Consider the following 19,829-nt stretch of genomic DNA (forward strand, 5'->3'; position numbering starts at 1 on the left):
GGAGCCCATTGAGTTCATTCTTTTCATTGTAAAGAAATGAGGTCTAGAGAAAAAAAATTACTTACCTATTTTATATATTGTTGATATGCCTTAGAATTTTATTTTTATTTGCAGCCTATCAGATATGCCTAGATAAATATGATATGTGATGTTTGACTTCCTCAATCAAATAAAAGACATTAGAACCATTTTGTAACCATAGCTTAAGTCAAGCAATGCATAGACTCCTGGAAGAGTAAAATTACTTTAGTGGATGACATGTATTGGACGTTAAATCATGAATTTATAGTAGTTATTGAGGTTTACATGGCTCTATACCTATATTGTCTTCTTTTTTTTAAAAAAAAAATTCTTTTTAACGTTTATTTATTTATTTATTTATTTATTTTTTTGAGACAGAGAGAGACAGAGCATGAACAGGGGAGGGTCAGAGAGAGGGAGACACAGAATCTGAAACAGGCTCCAGGCTCTGAGCTGTGAGCACAGAGCCCGACGCGGGGCTCGAACTCACGGACCGTGAGATCATGACCTGAGCCGAAGTCGGACGCTTAACCGACTGAGCCACCCAGGCGCCCCTATTGTCTTCTTGATTGAACACAAATAGGCTTTTGAGATCTTAGGGAAGCTAGGATCAATCAATCCAAGAAATCCAGATGTCCCCAAAGATTTATTTGATCCTACAGAGAGTAATCTCAATGTCTCTAGTCATTTATGCAACTGTCGACAAGCAGGCAGAGCTATATAATAGAAAGGTCAGATTGACTTTTGTTCCAGTACATCCTCCTAATAGCTATATAGTTTGATTAAATTGTCGTAATTCTAAAGCCATATATTAAATGAAAAATGGTAACACATATAGTATTGTTTGTCAAGATAGCCAGGAAAAGTACATTTGTTTATGGGCCAACACTATTTCCTATACTTGCCTTCCATCCATGTGTAGATCTGGCTCAAAGGAGAAATCAAGAGGAAGGGCAATGATCCATTGTGTTATTCAGGTGTTAAAACCTGAGTAACTGTTTTTTGATTTCTGAATCTTATAAAAATTATAACTATTGGGCCCCCTGGGGGGCTCAGTTGGTTGATTGTCCAACTTCGGCTCAGGTCATGATCTCACAGTTTGTGGGTTCAAGCCCTGCATTGGGCTCTGTGCTGATGGCTCAGAGCCTGGAGCCTGCTTCGGATTCTGTGTCTCCCTCTCTCTCTGTTCCTCCCCCACTTGTGCTCTGTCCTGTCTCTCTCTCAAAAATAAATATTTTAAAAAACGATAACTATTTTTAATATTTTTTTAGTCTAGATATTCTTTTAGTTGATGAGTTAGGGCTGTTAAATCTTCAACTATGATTTTGTAATTTTGTTTCTCTCTTTAATTTTGTCAAATTTTGCTTTATATATTTTGAAATGCTATTTTTAGAGTATTCACGTTTATGGTGATTATGTCTTCCTGATCAATTGATCCCCTTTTACCATTATGAAATATTCCTCTATATCTCTGGCAATAGTTTTATTCCTAATAATACTATTTAGTTTTGAAATCTGTTTTATTTGATTAAAAAGTCTGTTCAGACTTCTTTCACTTACAGTTTGCACAGCCTATCTTTTCCGTTCATTTACTTTCAACCAACCCATCTGTGTTTTGGTATTTTTAAAAAATATTTTTTTAACATTTATTTATTATTAAGAGACAGAGAGACACAGAGCCTGATGCAGGGCTCGAACCCACAAACTGCGAGATTGTGACCTAAGCCGAAGTCAGTTGCTCAACCAACTGAGCCACCCAGGCACCCCAAAGTGGTTTGGTATTTAAAGTAAGGGTCTTATAGTTGGGTCTTGCTTTTTCATTCATACTGAAAATCTCTACCTTTTAATTTGTGTTTGGTCCATTTCCATTTAATGTATTTATCAATTTGGTTGTACTTTGGTCAACCATTTTATGATTATTTTTCCTTGTAGTGGTGCTGTTGTTGTTCACTGCCTTCTTTTGGCAACGAGAACTCCATTTTAATTTAGATATTGGCTTTTTAGCTATACTTATTTGCTCTATTATTTTTTTAAGTTTATTTATTTATTTTGAGAGAGAAAGAGAAAGCACACAAGCAGGAGAGATAAAGAATCCCAAGCAGATTCCATGCTATCAGCACAGAGCTCTATGCACATCTTGATCTCATGAACCATGAGATCATGACCTGAGCAGAAATCAAGAGTTGGACTCTTAACCTAATGAGCCACCCAGGTGCCCCTGCACTATTATTTTATTAACCACTATTAAGTGGTTATTCTAGGTCAGGAGTCAGTAAACTTTTTCTGTAGAAACAAGTACTGTTCTAGATTTGACTCCCAGACTGCAGTTTGTCAGTACATATCCCAACTTTCTGTAGTCTTCTTAGAGTTAACAGTAATACTTAACACAATTGTAAGAAACTTGCAACCCTATAGACCCATTTACCACCAACTTCCTGTTGTTTATGCCATAATTGTTTTATGTATTATATCTGTATGTGCTATAAACCCCATATTGCAAAGTTAAAATTTTGCTTTAATATAAATGAAGTATTTTGGGTTTAACATAAGTGAAATATGTATTTTATGGTTTTGGTGGGGGGAAGTAGTGGGTTTTTTTATCTATGCATTTAGTTTTTCTGATGTTCTCCATTCCTTTTTATAGATACACATTTCCAAATAGTATCATTTCCCTGAAGCCTATGGAACTTCCTTTAGAAGTTCTTATAAGTCAAACTCTGCCAGTCATGAATTCTCTCAGTATTTTTTTTTTACAAAAAAAAAGTCTTTATTTCACTATCATTTTTTTCTTATACATGAATTTTTTTTTAAGTTTTTATTTTAATTCCAGTTAGTTAACATGCAGTGTTATATTAGTTTCAGGTATACAATATAATAATTTAGCATTTTCATACATCACCCTGTGCTTATCACAAATGCACTCCTTAATCCCTATCATCTGTTTTTCATCCATCTCAACCCACCTGCCCTCTGGTAACCCTCAGTTTGTACTCTATAGCTAAGAGTCTGTTTTTTCATTTGCCTCTCTCTCTTTTCCCTCCCTTTGCTCATTTTTTTTGTTTCTTAAATTCCACATATGAGTGAAATCATATTTTTCCACTGGATATAGAATTCTGGGTTGACAAGATTTTCTTTTATTTGTTTGCATTCAGCACTATGAAGATGACATGGCCATTTTCTTATTTCTGATGAGAAGTCCACATTTATCTTTATCATTGTTTCCCCCATATGTAATATATCATTTTTCTCTGGCTCCTTTCAAGATTCTCTCTTTATTTTTGGCTTTTGGTAGTTGAAGTATGATGTGCCTAGATGAATTTTCTTCACATTTATTCAGCTTGAGATTTGCCGAGATTCTTTTGTATGTAAGTTTCTATTTTCACTAAATTTGGAAAATTTTCCACTTTATTTCTTTCGATTTTTTTCTATTTTAACTTCTTTCTCCTTTCCTTTTTCAAAAATTCCAAGTAATTATATGTTAAACATTTTGATATCATCCCTTAGGTCTCTGGGGCTTTTATTCATTCCTATTTTAATCTTTTTCCTTTTTCCTTTTTTCAATAGAGTAATATGACTCTATCTTCACTCACATTTTAAGTCCATTCAGTGAAATTTTATTTATGGTATTGAATTTTTAAGTTTTATTTCAGGTGTTTAATTATCAGTTCTATAACTTCCATTTTTTATAGATGCTGTCCTGAGATTTCCTGTTTGTTTATTCACCATAAGTGTATTTTTATTTACATTACTGAGCATATTCTAAATAGCTAGCTACTTTAAAATCCTTATGGGATAATTCTATCTGGGTAATCTTGAGTGTGGTTGTGTTAATTGCCTTTTCTTGTTAATATGGGAAATTTTTCCTGTCCAGTAATTTTGAATTATATCTTGGACATCTTAAATGATTTGTTGTAGAAATTCCAAATTCTGTTATATTTCTTTAAAGAGTGCTCTTTGTTTCATTTTGGTTTTTAATTTGGCAAATTGTTTACTTGACTGCTTTTAAACTCCAGATATTCTCTCCTCTGTGGTAAATGGCTGCCGAAATATCTTTCCAGTTCTTTTAGGCTTTGCTGGGCTGCTCAGTTCTACCACATCAATACATACTTCAAATGCCAGCAAGAGAATTAGGCAGAGGTTATACTCAGAACTTCAGGCTCCTCCTCTCTGACTTTCTCTTCCATCACTTCCCTACAGCTATGGTCATTCCATATTCTACCCTCTGGGTCTCCATGCCAGTAAGACTGCAGGTTTTTATCCCCCTTTTTTCTTAACTATCCTACATAACTTACCTTCTTTGTGAAAAGCCATATTTTAAAAAAAAAAAAATCAGACAGTGAAATTCCTTTCCTCTACATGTAGACCTTTCCACTCTAAATTTTGCCTATTTTGGGTCTTCCTCCAATGTTTTTTAAAAATATTTTGTTTTGGGTTTATAGTTATACCTGTATAAGTTGGTTTGATAGGAGCTATTGGCCAATATTGGAAGTGGAAACTCTTAGAGGTTCTTTAAGTAGTTTTCTCTGGAGGAACTCAGAATAATTGAGAACGATTTATTTCTTAATCTTTACAAAAGAAAAAGTAATTCTTCCTCCCTTTTCAGATAATGATGCACATAGTTTTTATAATCCTACAATGAAATAACATTCCTATGCTTCCTTGCTTATTCTCATAAAAAGTCTTTGAGGATGATCTGTACATTTACTGAAAATGGAAAAGGCATTGAATGATTTCTTGTTGAAATCAGTAAAATGCAGTTCAGTATAGTAGATGAACATGGCATTGGAGTCAGACATTGGAAGCCAAATAGTGGTTCTGCCACTTAACTAACTGTTTTTGGCTTTATACAAATTATTTAACATCTCTGAGCCTCAGTTTTCCTATCTTTGAAATGAGATACTTTCTATAATTATATCAAATGATGTTCATTATGTACTTGGCATAGGCTCTCAATATATAGCAACCACATACTTGTTCTTCTGGTCATCATTATTGTAGTTGCTGGATTGAAGTAATGGAGCAAGAAGTTCTACTACAAAGAATATATTTTCAATAGTATCTGAAAAGCCTTAAAGGGAATTTTTATTTTGACCAGCTTATGCTTTCCTTTTCTGTCTCTAATAAAAATAAGTAGAATCCATAGATTATTTCATAACTTTGCCAAACAGCTTCTATGCACCAATGACATCATTAAAAGTATATATTAAGCTTGATATTGTATACAAACATACTTCACAAAGCAAATTGGGCAGACATTATTCAAGGTTCTGAACTTCTGCTCTATGTGTCAGTTGGTATACCAAGCACAAAGGGAACCCTTACACTGATTCTGTCTCTTCATTTTGGAGCCTTAATTTAGGCAGCGTATAATTTTCATGACTGAAATAGGGCCTTAGTCAGATGTGAGTCTGTGATTTTACATATCTTCCTTTCCTTAACCAGAGAACCATACACAACTAAATATAGCATTAATGGCTATCACTTGGAAAGCTTTATGTTGCTAGGAATTTTTAATATCTTTACTTCCGATTTAATGTCATATTTTTCTTAGCTTTTAGTTTTAATATAAAATGGTGATTGTGATCCACTGTATATTTGCCAACCTTCCCAAGGTCAATCAATAATGTAGAGCAGGCAAATTGCAAATAGACAAGGGCAGTATTTTCTACATCACCAACAGTCATCAGTGTCTGGCACATAGTACATGCTCCACAAATTTTTAAATGGAAGCATCAAAGAAGACATGGAATTCTGTTTAGTTTTACATACTATTTTAGAATATACCTCCACTTCTGAGACTCAATTTAATGGTACCATAGATGGCATGGTATAAAAATAGGGGAAAATAAAGGATATTAGCTCAATTTAGACATTTCTGGTCAACTAGGTTCTGAGACTCCTATGCCTCACCAGGTCTTAAGGGCATAAGTTATACTTACTATTACATCACAAGGTTATTATTTTTGGAGGAAAAATCATTTTTATATCAATATTAAAGGTACAAAATCTAAATTTGAAGTAATTCTGGATATTTGTCACTGTATATTAGTGGGGATTAAGTATAAGAATATAGATAGATATAAGGAATTCCTACAATTCAACAACAAAAAACAACTTGATGAAAACGTGAGCAAAAAGACTTGAATAGACATTGCTTCAAAAAAGATATGCAAATGGCCAATAAACATATGAAAAGATGTTCAATATCACTAGTCATTAGAGAACTGAAAATCAAAACCACAATGAGATACCACTTGCCACCCATTAAGATAACTACTATTAAAAAAAAAAAACCACATTTGCATAGAAGATAACTAGTGTTGACAAAGATGGAGAAAAATCAGAGCCATTGTGCATTGCTGGTGAGAATGTAAAGTGGTGGGGTTGCTATGGAAAACAGTTAGGTGGTTCCTCAAAAAGTTCAACATAGTATTACCATAGTATCCATCAATTTCACTTTAGATATATATCCCAAAGAATTGAAAGCAGGGACTCAGACACTTTTACACCAGTGTTAATAGGAACAGTATTCACAATAGCCAAAAGGTAGAAAAACCAACTATCCATTGCTGGATGAATAGATAGATATACAAAATATGGTATACATATAAAATGAAATATTATTGAACTTTATTAATGAAGGAAATTTTTTTAAGTTTTTCTTTAAAGTCCAGTTAAACATACAGAGTAAATAACAGTTTCAAGTGTACAATATAGTGATTCAGCATTTACATATATCACCAGGTGCTCATCACAAGTGCACTCCTTAATCCCCATTGGCTATATAACCCATCCCTCCACTTACTACCCTTTTAGTAACCAGTTTGTTCTCTATACTTATGAGTTCCTTGGTTTTCCTCTCTCTCTTTTTCCTTTTGCCTTATTTGTTTTGTTTCTTAGATTCCACATATGAATGAAATCATATGGTATTTGTCTTTCTCTGGCTGACTCATTTTGCTTAGCATAATATGCTCTAGTTTCATCCATGTCATCGCAAATGGCAAGATTTCATTCTTTTATTTTATTTTTTTTGGCTGAGTAATATTCCATTGTGTGTATACACGCATGTGTGTGTAGATGTATACCACATCTTCTTTATCCAGTCATCAGTCTGTGGACACTTGAGCTGATTTCATAATTTGCTGTTGTAGATAATGCTGCAATAAATATCAAAGTGCATGTATCCCTTTGATTTAGTGTTTTTGTACTCTTTGGGTAAATACCTAGTAGTGTGATTGCTGGATCAAAGGGTAGTTCTATTTTTAACTTTTTGAGAAACTCCATACTGTTTTCTAGAGTGGCTGCACCAGTTTGCTTTCCCACCAACAGTGCAAGAGGGTTCCCCTTTCTCCACATCCTTGCCAACACCTGTTGTTTCATGTGTTGTTGATTTTATCCATTCTAACAAGAGTGAGGTGATATCTCATTGTAATTTTGACTTGCATTTACTGATGGTGAGTGATGTTGAGCATCTATTCATGTGTCTGCTGGCCATCTGTATGTCTTCCTTGGAAAAATGTCTATTCATGTCTTCTGCCCATTTTTTAACTGGATTATTTGGTTTTAGGGTTTTGAGTTTTATAAGTTCTTCATATATTTTGGATATGAACCCTTTATCACATATGCCATTTGCAAATATCTTCTCCTATAGGATGCCTTTTAGTTTTATTGATTATTTCCCTTGCTGTGCAGAAGCTTTTTATTTTAATGAGGTTCCAATAGTTTATTTTTGCTTTTATTTCCCTTGCCTCCGAATACAGCTCTAGAAAGATGTAACTATGGCTGATGTCAAAGAAGTACTGCCTGTGTTCTTTTCTAGGTGTTTGATGGTTTCCTGTCCCACATTTAGGTCTTTCATCCATTTTGAATTTATTTTTATGTATGGTGTAAGAAAGTGGTTCAGTTTTATTCTTTTGCATGTTGCTGTCCAGTTTTCCCAATGCCATTTGTTGAAGATTCTGTCTTTTTCCCATTGGATGTTCTATCCTGTTTTCTTGAAGATCAGCTGCCCATATAGTTGTGGGTCTATTTCTGGGTTTTCCATTCTGTTCCATTGATCTATTTGCCTCTTTGTCTGTCAGTACCGTGCTGTCTTAATGACTACAGCTTTGTAATATAGCTTGAAGTGCAGAATTGTGATGTGTCCAGCTTTGCTTTTCTTTTTCAGGATTGCTTTGGTTATTTGGGGTCTTTTGTGGTTCCATATAAATTTTAGGATTATTTGTTCTAGCTCTGTGAAAAATGCTGAGAAGAATTGCATTATATGTGTAGATTGCTTTGGGTAGCATAGACATTTTAACAATATTTATTCTTCTGATTAATGAACATGGAATGTCTTTCCATTTCTTTGTGTCATCTTCAATTTTTGCATTGATATTTTATAGTTTTCAGAGTACAGGTCTTTCACCTCTTTGGTTATATTTATTCCTAGGTATCTTATATTCTTGGTGCAATTGTAAATGGGACTGATTCCTTAATTTCTCTTTCTGCTGCCTCATTATTGGTGGGTAAAAATGCAACAGATTTCTGTACTTTGATTTTGTATCCTGCAACTTCACTGAATTCATTTGTCAGTTCTAGCAGTTTTGGTGAAGTCTTTTTGAGTTTTCTATGTATAGCATTATATCATCCCAAATAGTGAAAGTTTTACTTCTTTCTTGCCAGTTTGATGCCTTTTATTTCATTTTGGTGTCTGACTGTTGTGGCTAGGACTTCCAGTACAATGTTGAATAGAATTGGTCATAGTGGACATCCCTGTCTTATTCCTGACCATAGGAAAAGCTCCCAGTTTCTCCCCATTTAAGATGGTATTAGCTGTGGGTTTTTCATATTATCACCTTTATTATGTTGAGGTGGGTTCCCTCTAAACCTACTTTGTTGAGGTTTTTTATGATGAATGAATGTTTTACTTTGTCAAAACCTTTTTTTTTTTTGCATCATTTGAAATGATTATCTGATTCTTAAACTTTCTGTAATTAATGTGATGTATCACATTGATTTGTTGGCAAGTATTGAACTACCCTTGCAACCCAGGAATAAATCCCACTTGATTGTGGTGAATGATTTTTTTAAATGTATTGTTGAATTTGATTTGCTAGTATTATTTGAGGGTTTTTGAATCTATGTTGATAAGAGATATTGGCCTATAATTCTCCTTTTTTTTTTTTAGTGTTTTTATCTAGTTTTGATATCAGGATAATGCTGGCCTCATAGAATAAATTTGGAAGTTTTCCTTCCTTATCTGTTTTTTTGGAATAGTTTGAGAAGAATAGATGTTAACTCTTCTTTAAATGTTTGGTAGAATTCGCCTGTGAAGACGTCTAGTCCTGAACTTCTGTTTGTTAGGAATGTTTTGATTACTGATTCAATTTCTTTGTTGGTTATTTGTTCAAGTTTCTATTTCTTCCTGTTTCAGTTTTGATAGTTTACATGTTTCTAGGAATTCTTCCATTTGTTTTATGTTGTCCAATTTGCTGGCATATAGTTTTTCATAATATTCTCTTGTAAATTTTTATATTTCTGTGGTGTTGGTTGTTACTTTTCCTCTCTCATTTGTGACTTTACTTATTTGGGTCCTTTCTCTTTTCATCTTGGTAAGTCTGGCTAAAGGTTTATCAGTTTTATTGATTTTTTTCAAAGAAGATCTGGTTTCATTGATCTGTTCTATTGTGGGTTTTTGTTTGTTTGTTTGTTTGTTTCTATATCATTTATTCTTGCTCTAATCTTTATTATTTCCTTCCTTTTGCTGGCCTTAGGTTTTGTTTGTAGTTCTTTTTCTAGCTCCTTTAGATGTAAGGTTAGGTTGTTTATTTGAGATGTTTCTTGAGTTGGCCTGTATTGTTATATAATCCCTCTTAGGACCACTTCTGCTGCATCCCAAGGGTTTTGAACCATTCTGTTCTCAAATTTTATTTGTTTCCATGTACTTATTTTCTTTTTTGGGTTGACCCAAAAAGCCATGAATGTGTTAACCCATTCATTGTTTGGTATCATATTATTTAACCCCCATGTATTTGTGTTCTTTCCAGATGATTTCTTCTGGTTGACTTCTAGTTTCATAGTGTGTGGTGCATGGTATGACTTCATTCTTCTTGTATTTGTTGAGGACTGTTTTGTGACCTAATATGTGATCTATTATGGAGAATTTTCCATGTGCACTTGAAAAGAATGTGTATTCTGCTGTTTGGGGATGGAATATTCTGAATATATCTGTTATTCCATCTGGTTCAACATGTCATTTAAAGCCATTGTTTCCTTGTTGATTTTCTGTTTAGATCATCTGTCCATTGATGTAAATGGTGTGTTAAAGTCCCCTACTATTAGTGTATTATTATCAATTAGTTCCTTTATGTTTGTTATTGTTTTAAGTATGTGGGTGCTTCACGTTAGGTACATAAATATTTACAATTGTTATATCTTCTTGTTGGATTGTCCCCTTTGTGATTATATAGGGTCCTTTTTTGTCTCTTGTTACAGTCTTTTTTTTTTAAGTCTAGTTTATTGGGATGCCTGGGTGGCTTAGTCGGTTAAAGGTCCAACTTCAGCTCAGGTCATGATCTCATGGTTTATGGGTTTGAGCCCCACATTGGGCTCTGTGCTAACAGCTCAGAGTCTGGAGTCTGCTTTGAATTCTGTGTCTCCCTCTCTCTCTGCCCCTCCTCTCTCTCTCTCTCTCTTTCTCTCTCAAAATTAAATAAACATTTTTCAAAAAGTAAAGTCAAGTTTATACAATATAAGTATTGTTACTCTGGCTTTCTTTTGACATCCATTTCATGATAAATACTTCTCCATTCCTATATGTAGGCAGCATATAGATGGGCCTGATTTTTTTTTTTTTTACCCATTCTGACATTCTGTGTCTTGATTGCAGTGTTTAGCCCATTTACAAAGTCATTATTGATAGATATGTATTTATTGCCATTTTATTATTTTTCTTGTGGTTGTTTCCCAAGATTTTCTCTGATCCTTTCTCACCTCTTTACTGGTTTTCTGATTTTCTTAGTGATATATTTGTATTTATTTCTTTTTATTCTTTGCATGTTTATTAGTGGTTTTTAATATATGGTTACCATTAGATTTGTCAATAACCTCCTCTGCATATTGCAGTCTATATTTAAAGTTGATGGTCATTTAACTTTGAAACCATTCTTTTCTCCTTTCCTGCACCATGTTTTACATATGTTATTATACTTTGTATCCTTTACTGATTTACTGATTTTGTGTTTTTCCTGCCTTTAGGTTGTCACTTTTTGTCTTTCCTTTCCACTCAAAGAATCTCTTCAAATATTTCTTAAAGGGCTATGTTAGTGGTCATGAATTCCTTCTGCTTTTGTTGGTCTAGGAAACTCTTTATCTCTCCTTTCATGCTGAATGATAGCTTTGATGGATAGAGTGTTCTTGGCATCAGATTTTTCCCATTCAGCACTTTGAATATATCATGCCACTCCCTTCTGGCTTGCCAAGTTTTTGTTGTGAAACCTCCTGCTAGCCTTATGGATTTTCTCTTTTAAGTTAAGGACTCTTTTTATCTTGCTGCTTTTAAGATATTTTCTTTATTACTAAATTTTGCAAATTTAATTACGATATGTCTGATGTGGTTCTACTTTTGTTGATTTTGATGGAAATTCTCTGTGCCTCCTAGATTGGGATGTCTATTTTCTTCCCCAGATTAGGGAAGTTTTCAGATATTATTTCTTCAAGCAAATTTTCTGCCCCTTTTTTTCTCTCTTCTTCTCCTGGGACTCCTATAAAACAAATGTTACTATGTTTGATGGAGCCACTGAGTTCCCTAAGCCTATTCTCATTTTGCATAATTCTTCTTTCTCTCTTTTGTTAAGCTTTATTGCTTTCCATTATTTTGTCTTCTAGGTCATTAATTCATTCCTCTGCTTCTTCCAACTTGATGTTCATTACATCAGGTGTGTTTCTAATCTTATTTATTGCACTCTTCACCTCTGACTGATTCTTTTTTTTAACTCTTTTATCTCTGTGATAAGGATCTCACTGATGTCCTCCATTCTTTTCTCAACTTTGGCGAGTATCCTTATCATGGTTTAAATTCTCCATCAGGCATGTTACTCATATATGTTTTGCTTAGATCTCTGGCCACAACTTTATCTTGTTCTTTCATTTGGGATAAATTCCTCTGCCTTCTCATTTTGTCTAAGTCTCTGCTTGCTTCTGTGTGTTAGAAAAGCCAGTTATGTCTCCTGTTCCTGAAAGTAATGACCTTATGAAGAAATAAGTTGGTATCCAGGACCTGACACTTCAGGGAGTGTCTCCAGTGTGTGCTGCATATGCCCTGCTATTTTGTTCCAGCTGCTCTACCCTTCAGGCTGTTCATCGGCAGAGGCTCCTCTTGCCTGCTGTGGGCAATTATTGGTACTTGGCCTGAATGTGGGGAGTTGTAACTAGGTGTTCTCTAGTCTGCTTGTGAAATGAGACCTGTCACCACCTCCACCAGAATTGAGGCCCTGCAAAACTCTCCAGTAGGGAGATGTGGTGTGGTCAGGGATTTGTGTTGGTCTTCTTGCAGAGGAGCCTGCCACACTGGGACTGAGGCAGGCATGACCGAGAAAGGCAGTTCCACCAGAGTGCAGGGTGGTGGGGCTTAGTGTAAGCATGGTAGGCAGACAGTGCCAGCACTATGCTTTTTCCTGCAGGTGGCTCTGTGTTTATGCTGAGGGATGGGGGAGAAAAATGGTGTTGGCAGCAACTTTGTTCCAGAGAAGTGGAGAGGCATCTCCTTGAAAGCTGCCTCTCAGAGACCTACTCCAAGAAGAGTGAATCATCTCCCCACTGTGCCTGAGGAGTTCTTCATATTACTGTTTCCACACTGTATGCCCCTAGGTTGTCTGCCTGCCTTCTGTCCAAGAGCAGTGCAGTGCTTTTCAGGCTCTATTTCTGCCAAACCTGTTAACCTTTAAAATTCTAGGCTTTAAGCCCCAGTGGGTGCAAAAACTCACAAAATTCAGCCCTTCTGATTTCCTAAGCCAATAGTATGGGAAACATTCTCATTTTGCATTCCCCTGTGTGCTCCTCTCTCTCTCTCTCTCTCTCGACCTTCTCTAAAACCATTACTCCCTCCCCTACACAGCAGCCAGGGGAGGGAGCCATTTCTCCCCTAAACCATGTCTCTATACTTCCTGCCTTCTTCAATGTGACCTCTTCTCTCCTTTTAGTTGTGGAGTTTGTTCTTTCAGTCTTCAGGTTGATTTCTGGGGTACCTAAGATGATTTTTATAGTTACCTTGTATTTGTGGGACTAGGTGAGCCTAGGGTTTTCATACTCCACTACCATCTCCTCCTTTCCAAAAATGAAGGAAGTTTTGATACATGTTACAATATTGGTGAAACTTGAAGACATTATGCCACATGAAATAAGTCAGAGACAAAAGAACAAATGTGGTGTAACTCTACTTATATAAGGCACTTTAAGTAATCAAATTAGAGGCGGAACACAAGAATTGTGGTTTCCAGGGGAACTGGGGAGGGAGAAAGGATGTTTTTTAATGGGGATAGAATTTCAGTCTGGGAAGATAAAAAGTTCTGAAAATAAATAGTGATTATAGTAGTGCAACAATGTGAAGGTACTTAATACCACAAAACTGCACACTTAAGAAGTATTAAAATGGAAAACTTTATGTTATGTATATTTTACCACAAAAAGAAAAGAGAGAATAGAGGTTGACAGAAAGGTTAGGTGGGAGGATTGTAAAGGAAAGCTGAGGTAAGGAAACTAAAACATTTTCAAGCATCACTTTTTCTTCAAATTTTGCCTTTGTTTATTCAGGGTTTACAAGGACCCCCTGGGAGTACAGGAGACAGAGGACTTGAAGGAGAACCAGTAAGTTTAACTTTATATTTTTCTAATTGTGTTTTCCTCATAATATACATTTACCTTCTTGTTATTGCCCTCCTGTACTGTGGTGGTACATTTTTGAAAGCAGCATTTATCATGGACACCTAATTCTATAGAAAATATTTTGCTGTGAATATAGTTTTTATTACCTTTCTGGTCTTATATTGTCAAATGTTCCTATCTCTCTGGAACTGCTAAAACTTCACATATTTCTATTTTCAACAAAGACAGCTCTGTTTTATTGACTCACAGAAATTTTCTTTGTGAATGGCTAGCTGTTCTTATAATGATTATTACACTGCCACACACACACAATCATATTTTTGTGGCCAACTCTGTAATGAAATACCATACAAAGAAGCCAAACTCTACATCTGATGGGCCCAAATGCACAAACATGACAGAAACGTTGGTACACCAGTAATGCAAAATCTTACATCACAATTTCATAAATGTGATTGGATTATAAAATTTCCATGGAAAATGATTGTTAAAAGGAAAGACTTTCTCACAACTTATTCTTTATTTCCTATGTAGTCATTCTTCTGGTTAATAGTATTAGGTGTAATACGCTATAACATGCTTGTAAGATTTATAATACAATACAGTCTTGGAAATTCTACTGGGTTGATCTTATCTATTAGTTGACCCAAAGGTTTACAGGTGGCCTTTGCATAATTCATTTAGCTAGTAGCAAGTGGAAAATTTAACAAAGAGCTGTTCTTACCAAATTGTGTTCATTTCCTCCTTTACATATTTAATCTCTGGTGTAAGCTCTCCAAGCAAGAAGTAAACATTTAACTTAAATATAAATCTCTCCAAATAAAGAATTTTAAAAATGATGTTTATCAAATGAACTCTTTTTTGTTCTTTCCCTGTTTTGTATCTTTTGTTGTATCCTAATCTTTATTTGACCAAAAATAATGCAACCGTCTTTAACATTATTTACTTAAATATCTCTTTCTTCTAAAAATTTTATATCTCTTTGAAGTTAGAGACCACTTTTCTCATGTTTATAATCCTGCCTGGTATAATACCTGGCATATTAGATCAATTTAGTGTATGTTTGTCAAACTGAATTAACAAAAGGTCTTATACCCAAAAAGCAAAATCAGTCAGCCAGTATAATTAGATGCAGTGAAATGCAATGGAAACTAACTTAATAAGGAACACATTTAAGTAAAGTATGTCAAAAGAGCTATGCCAACAGCAGAGACAATAGCTTAGGCTTTATACAAGAATATGTTTGTTACTCTAAGTATAAACAATTTAATAGTTTAATAGCACCTAAAACTTGACATTCAGGTCACTGGGTCAGTGGGTCTGGTAAATAAAATGCAAATAAGCTTATAATGGATGTTATGGGCTTTGCTTTATATATTTGAGCCGCCTAGTTAAATTATAGAAAAGAAAGGAAGTAAACTGGTAAAATGAGAGACACAGAAGATATGTGGAGATTTATATTTTAAGAATACTAAGAGAGACCACATCTTTTCTATAGTCAAGACCCCTGAGAGTTGTCTTTTTCCCAGACAAGATTCAAACTAATTTGCTCATTGCAATACAAATATTGGGGTTTGGATAGTTGACCATTCATTCATTCAGTCAACAAATATTCATTAAGTACCAGCACTGGGAGTATGGTGGTTAAGTATGGAGGTTTCAGTCTAATGATGTAAATATGTACTAATTAGATTATCACAGAGAACAATGGAAAATTGCAAACTGAGCTAAATGCTGTGAAGTACAGGCATTCAATTCTAAGAGAATGTATAACAGAGAAACTATCCTTAGGGAAGGCTTCAGGAGGAGGAGCATTTGAGCTGGGATCTGAAGAATGAATAGTAGTTACTTAGGCAAAGATGGGGAGAGGTCATTTTAGAGAGAACATGAGCTGAGAGGAAGCTCTGCATATTTATTTGAAGATCTTAAAGAAGACTAGCATGGTGGGGGCACAGAGTCAGGTAGGAAGTAAGTGTAAGAAAAGGATGGCAAAAGAGGCAGAGAACAAAACATGTAGCTTTATGAGCCCTATTACCAAGGATTTGTAGTTTTATCATACGAAGAAAATAATGTCATTGAAGAGATAGGGCTACTTTTATGATGATATTATTGTGTTGTAAAGATTATTCAAACAAATTGGAAGGACCTAGGAATGCACAAGAACTGCTTTCTGTTACAATAATCCAAGTAAGAGATGGTAGAACCCTTTTGATTAGCAGAAAAAAAGAAGTGTATGGATATAAAAGATTCAAAAGGAGATATAAAATCTATAGGAGATAGATTTCCATATGTAAAGTATGATTCCTAAGTGTCTGGCTGACCCAAATAAATATTTTTGCCATCTTTAAACATTGAAAATTGCCTTTAAAAAGGAAGATGAGGGGAATGCTATAGTTTAAAAAAAGGCAATTCTTGATAAGCTTGCTTTAGAATATACCCTCCAATTTAAAAAATATTATTTTCTATGTACACTTCCTTAGTTGAGTACCAGAAGTCACTTCCACTTACCTTAAAAGATAATTAACAGGATTCTCAGGTTAATTAAAAGTATTTGATGAAAACTAACATTAAATTACTCATGAAGATATTAAAAATGGCAAAAGTTCTAGAAACAAATGATGAAAGAAGATCCTATATCAGTGTCTCAGTAAAATTTTGACAATTCTAAAGCCATACAGAAAAAGAAAAAATGAAAGGCTAGAGATGAATTTCAATTAAACACCAAAAATATCAAGTAAAATCAACTATATAAAAAGAGTTAACTGAATGAAGTGAAAGATGAAGCAAAAGAGGAATTACAAAAGGAAAATTACTTAATATTAAGAAAGCCTTATTATAACATATAACAGATATACTGGGAAAATGCTAAAAACCAGTACTCATTAAAACTCAACAACTACTCTTGATTTATTAAAATTTATAATAAAATGATTTCTGGTCTGAATTGTAAGGAACTTAGAAGCTGCCATTCTCCTTCTTACAATAAGGCAAAGGCCTAGCAAACTGAAAATCAACAATTCTTTTTAGATCAATGAGGTCAAAGGACAAACTATTGCCTGAAAACTGGAGAGACAGACAGGAGGATAGAGAGAACCAGAGCTTACCAGAAGCAGAAGCCTGTAATTGGATGGTAGGAGCACTTTAAATTATAATTGACAAATTGCTGAAGACACAGTTTAGAGTATCTTAAGTGTTAAAAAACTAAGAGAGGCTCCTAAGAAGGCCCCACTTGTTACTGAGTTTTACCTCCAGGAGACCTGCTAGGTTCTCACTATAAAGTTCAGAGAAATGTCTATTTCTGCATCTAGCAGTGGGATGGGAAAAATAACCACTTTGAAATATACCCAGAGTTCTCTGTTCTCCTTAACAAGGCTTGCCCTCAAGGGAACCTGTTTTGTCAGAGCTAACTGTTTGGGGTTTCACCAAAGCCTACTGAACTGGGAAGAACAATTCCCAGCCCTAGCCATTTCTATATCATAAAGCTATAGAATGCTTCTTCCCACCCCCCCCCACCTTAACTCACCACCACATAAATAGGGCTCCTATGTAATAGCTGAGGATTACAGCTAAAAGAACTACAGACACAAAACCTTTTAAAGGTGTCTCTGGGAAAGCCTGAAGACAATGGACAAGACAAACACAATGACACTAGGAGGAAATTTGTCCTCTGATACCATAGTGCAGCAAACAGTAAACACAGCCTAATTCCCAGCCAGATAACATAAAACCTTACACTAAAGACCTATTTACCTTGGGTAGTTTTACATCTTACTTGGCTTTCAACAACAACAACAACAAAATACCAGGATAAAAGGGGGAAAAAACAGTCTGAAGAGACAAAGCAAGCATCATGAACAGACTCAGATATGTCAGAGACTTAGAAATTTTCAGACTGGGAATTCAAAATTGAAGCAGAAATATATTTTCTCAGACAAGCAAAAACTGTTGGAATTTGTCACTAGTAGACCAACCTTGTAAGAAATGTTAAAAGAAGTTCTTCATAGAGAAGGAAAATTATATAGATGAGACTCTAGAAACAGAAGAAAGGAAAAGCTTTAGAAGGAATATATAAAAGTAAGATCAAGTCATTTGTTTTTCTTATTCTTAATAGAACAGGTATTGGTGCAAAATGGTAATTGTAACAGTGTATTTAGTCTCACATTTTATGGATAAGTATAGTGATATAGTGTTACTTGAAAATAGACTTGAATTAATTATAAATGTGCATTGCAAACTCTAGAGAAACCACTGAAAATTTTTTTTTAATTTTTTTTTTTTTCAATGTTTTTTATTTATTTTTGGGACAGAGAGAGACAGAGCATGAACGGGGGCGGGGCAGAGAGAGAGGGAGACACAGAATCGGAAACAGGCTCCAGGCTCTGAGCCATCAGCCCAGAGCCCGACGCGGGGCTCGAACTCACGGACCGCGAGATCGTGACCTGGCTGAAGTCGGACGCTTAACCGACTGCGCCACCCAGGCGCCCCTGAAAAATTTTTTAAAGAAGTATACTTGATATGGTAAAATAAGAGAGAAAATGGAATAATTGAAATTCACAGCCGGCTAAAAAAAAGGGTGGAAGACAAAACAAACAAAGAACAAGAGGAACAAATAGAAAACAGTAACAAAGTAGGTATGAACTCAACCATGTGGAAAACCCCAACAATTGACACACATACACAAAAACCACTCCTGGAACCAATAAGCAGTTATAACAAGGTTGCAGGTGGGGCGCCTGGGTAGGTCAGTTGGTTAAGCATCCAACTCTTTTTTTTTTTTTTTTTAATTTTTTTTTCAACGTTTTTTATTTATTTTTGGGACAGAGAGAGACAGAGCATGAACGGGGGAGGGGCAGAGAGCGAGGGAGACACAGAATCGGAAACAGGCTCCAGGCTCCGAGCCATCAGCCCAGAGCCTGACGCGGGGCTCGAGCTCACGGACCGCGAGATCGTGACCTGGCTGAAGTGGACGCTCAACCGACTGCGCCACCCAGGTGCCCCAAGCATCCAACTCTTGATTTCGGCTCTGGTCATGATCTCACGGTTGGGACTCTGTGCTAACAGCACGGAGCCTGCTTGGGATTCTCTCTTTCTCCCTCTCTTTCTCTGTCCTTCCCCTGATCTCTCTCTATCTCTCTGATCCTCCCCTGCTGGTTCTCTCTCTCAAAATAAATAAATAAAACTTCTAAAAAAATAACAAGGTTTCAGAATACAACTTTCAAAAATACTTGAAAAAAAATTTAACTCAAAATGGATTATAGACCTAAGTTTAAAATTTATAAAACTTCTGTAAGTTAACATAAGAAGAAAATCTCACTGATCTTGGATTTAACAATGACTTTTTACATATAACACCAAAAGCATTATTTGTGAATGGAAAAATTGATAAGTTGGATTTCATTAAAATTAAAAACTTCTGCTCTGTGGAAGATATATTAAGAGAATGAAAGACATGCAACACACTGGGAGAAAACATTTGCAAAATGCAGATCTGATAAGGGACTTGTATACAAAATACAGAAAGAACTCTTAAAAGTTAACAATAAGAGGGGCATCTGGGTGGCTCAGTTGGTTAAGCATCCGACTTCAGCTCAGGTCCTGATCCCACAGTTTGTGAGTTTCAGCCCCACGTTGGGCTCTGTGCTGACAGCTCAGAGCCTGGATGCTGCTTCAGACTCTGTGTCTCCTCTCTCTCCACCCTTCGCTGTCTTGTGCTCTGTCTCTCTCTTTCAAAAATAAATAAACATTTACAATTTTTTAAGTTAATAATAAGAAAACAAACAATCCGTTTAAAAAGTAGGCAAAAGATATGAACAGTCACTACACCAAAGACATACAGATGGCAAAGAAACATATGAAAATATGCTTGTCATATGTCATTAAAGAAGTACACATTAAAACAGTGACATACTATTACATACCTATATGAATGGCTAAAATCTAAAACA

The 19,829-nt window shown here is 35.2% G+C and overlaps 1 protein-coding gene across 5 annotated transcripts in view; it reads left to right on the plus strand.

The window, feature by feature from the left end:
- The window catches only part of COL24A1 (collagen type XXIV alpha 1 chain), a 403,184-nt gene that overhangs the window by 251,214 nt on the left and 132,141 nt on the right, over positions 1–19,829 (plus strand). For all 5 annotated transcript variants that reach the window (XM_058716744.1, XM_058716741.1, XM_058716742.1 and 2 more), the window contains one exon: positions 13,813–13,866. In XM_058716744.1, coding sequence (XP_058572727.1) covers positions 13,813–13,866 — 54 coding nt within the window. The remainder of the gene's footprint in view (positions 1–13,812; positions 13,867–19,829) is intronic.

Source organism: Neofelis nebulosa, chromosome 2 (assembly GCF_028018385.1).
Source record: "Neofelis nebulosa isolate mNeoNeb1 chromosome 2, mNeoNeb1.pri, whole genome shotgun sequence".
Classification (NCBI taxonomy): domain Eukaryota; kingdom Metazoa; phylum Chordata; class Mammalia; order Carnivora; family Felidae; genus Neofelis; species Neofelis nebulosa.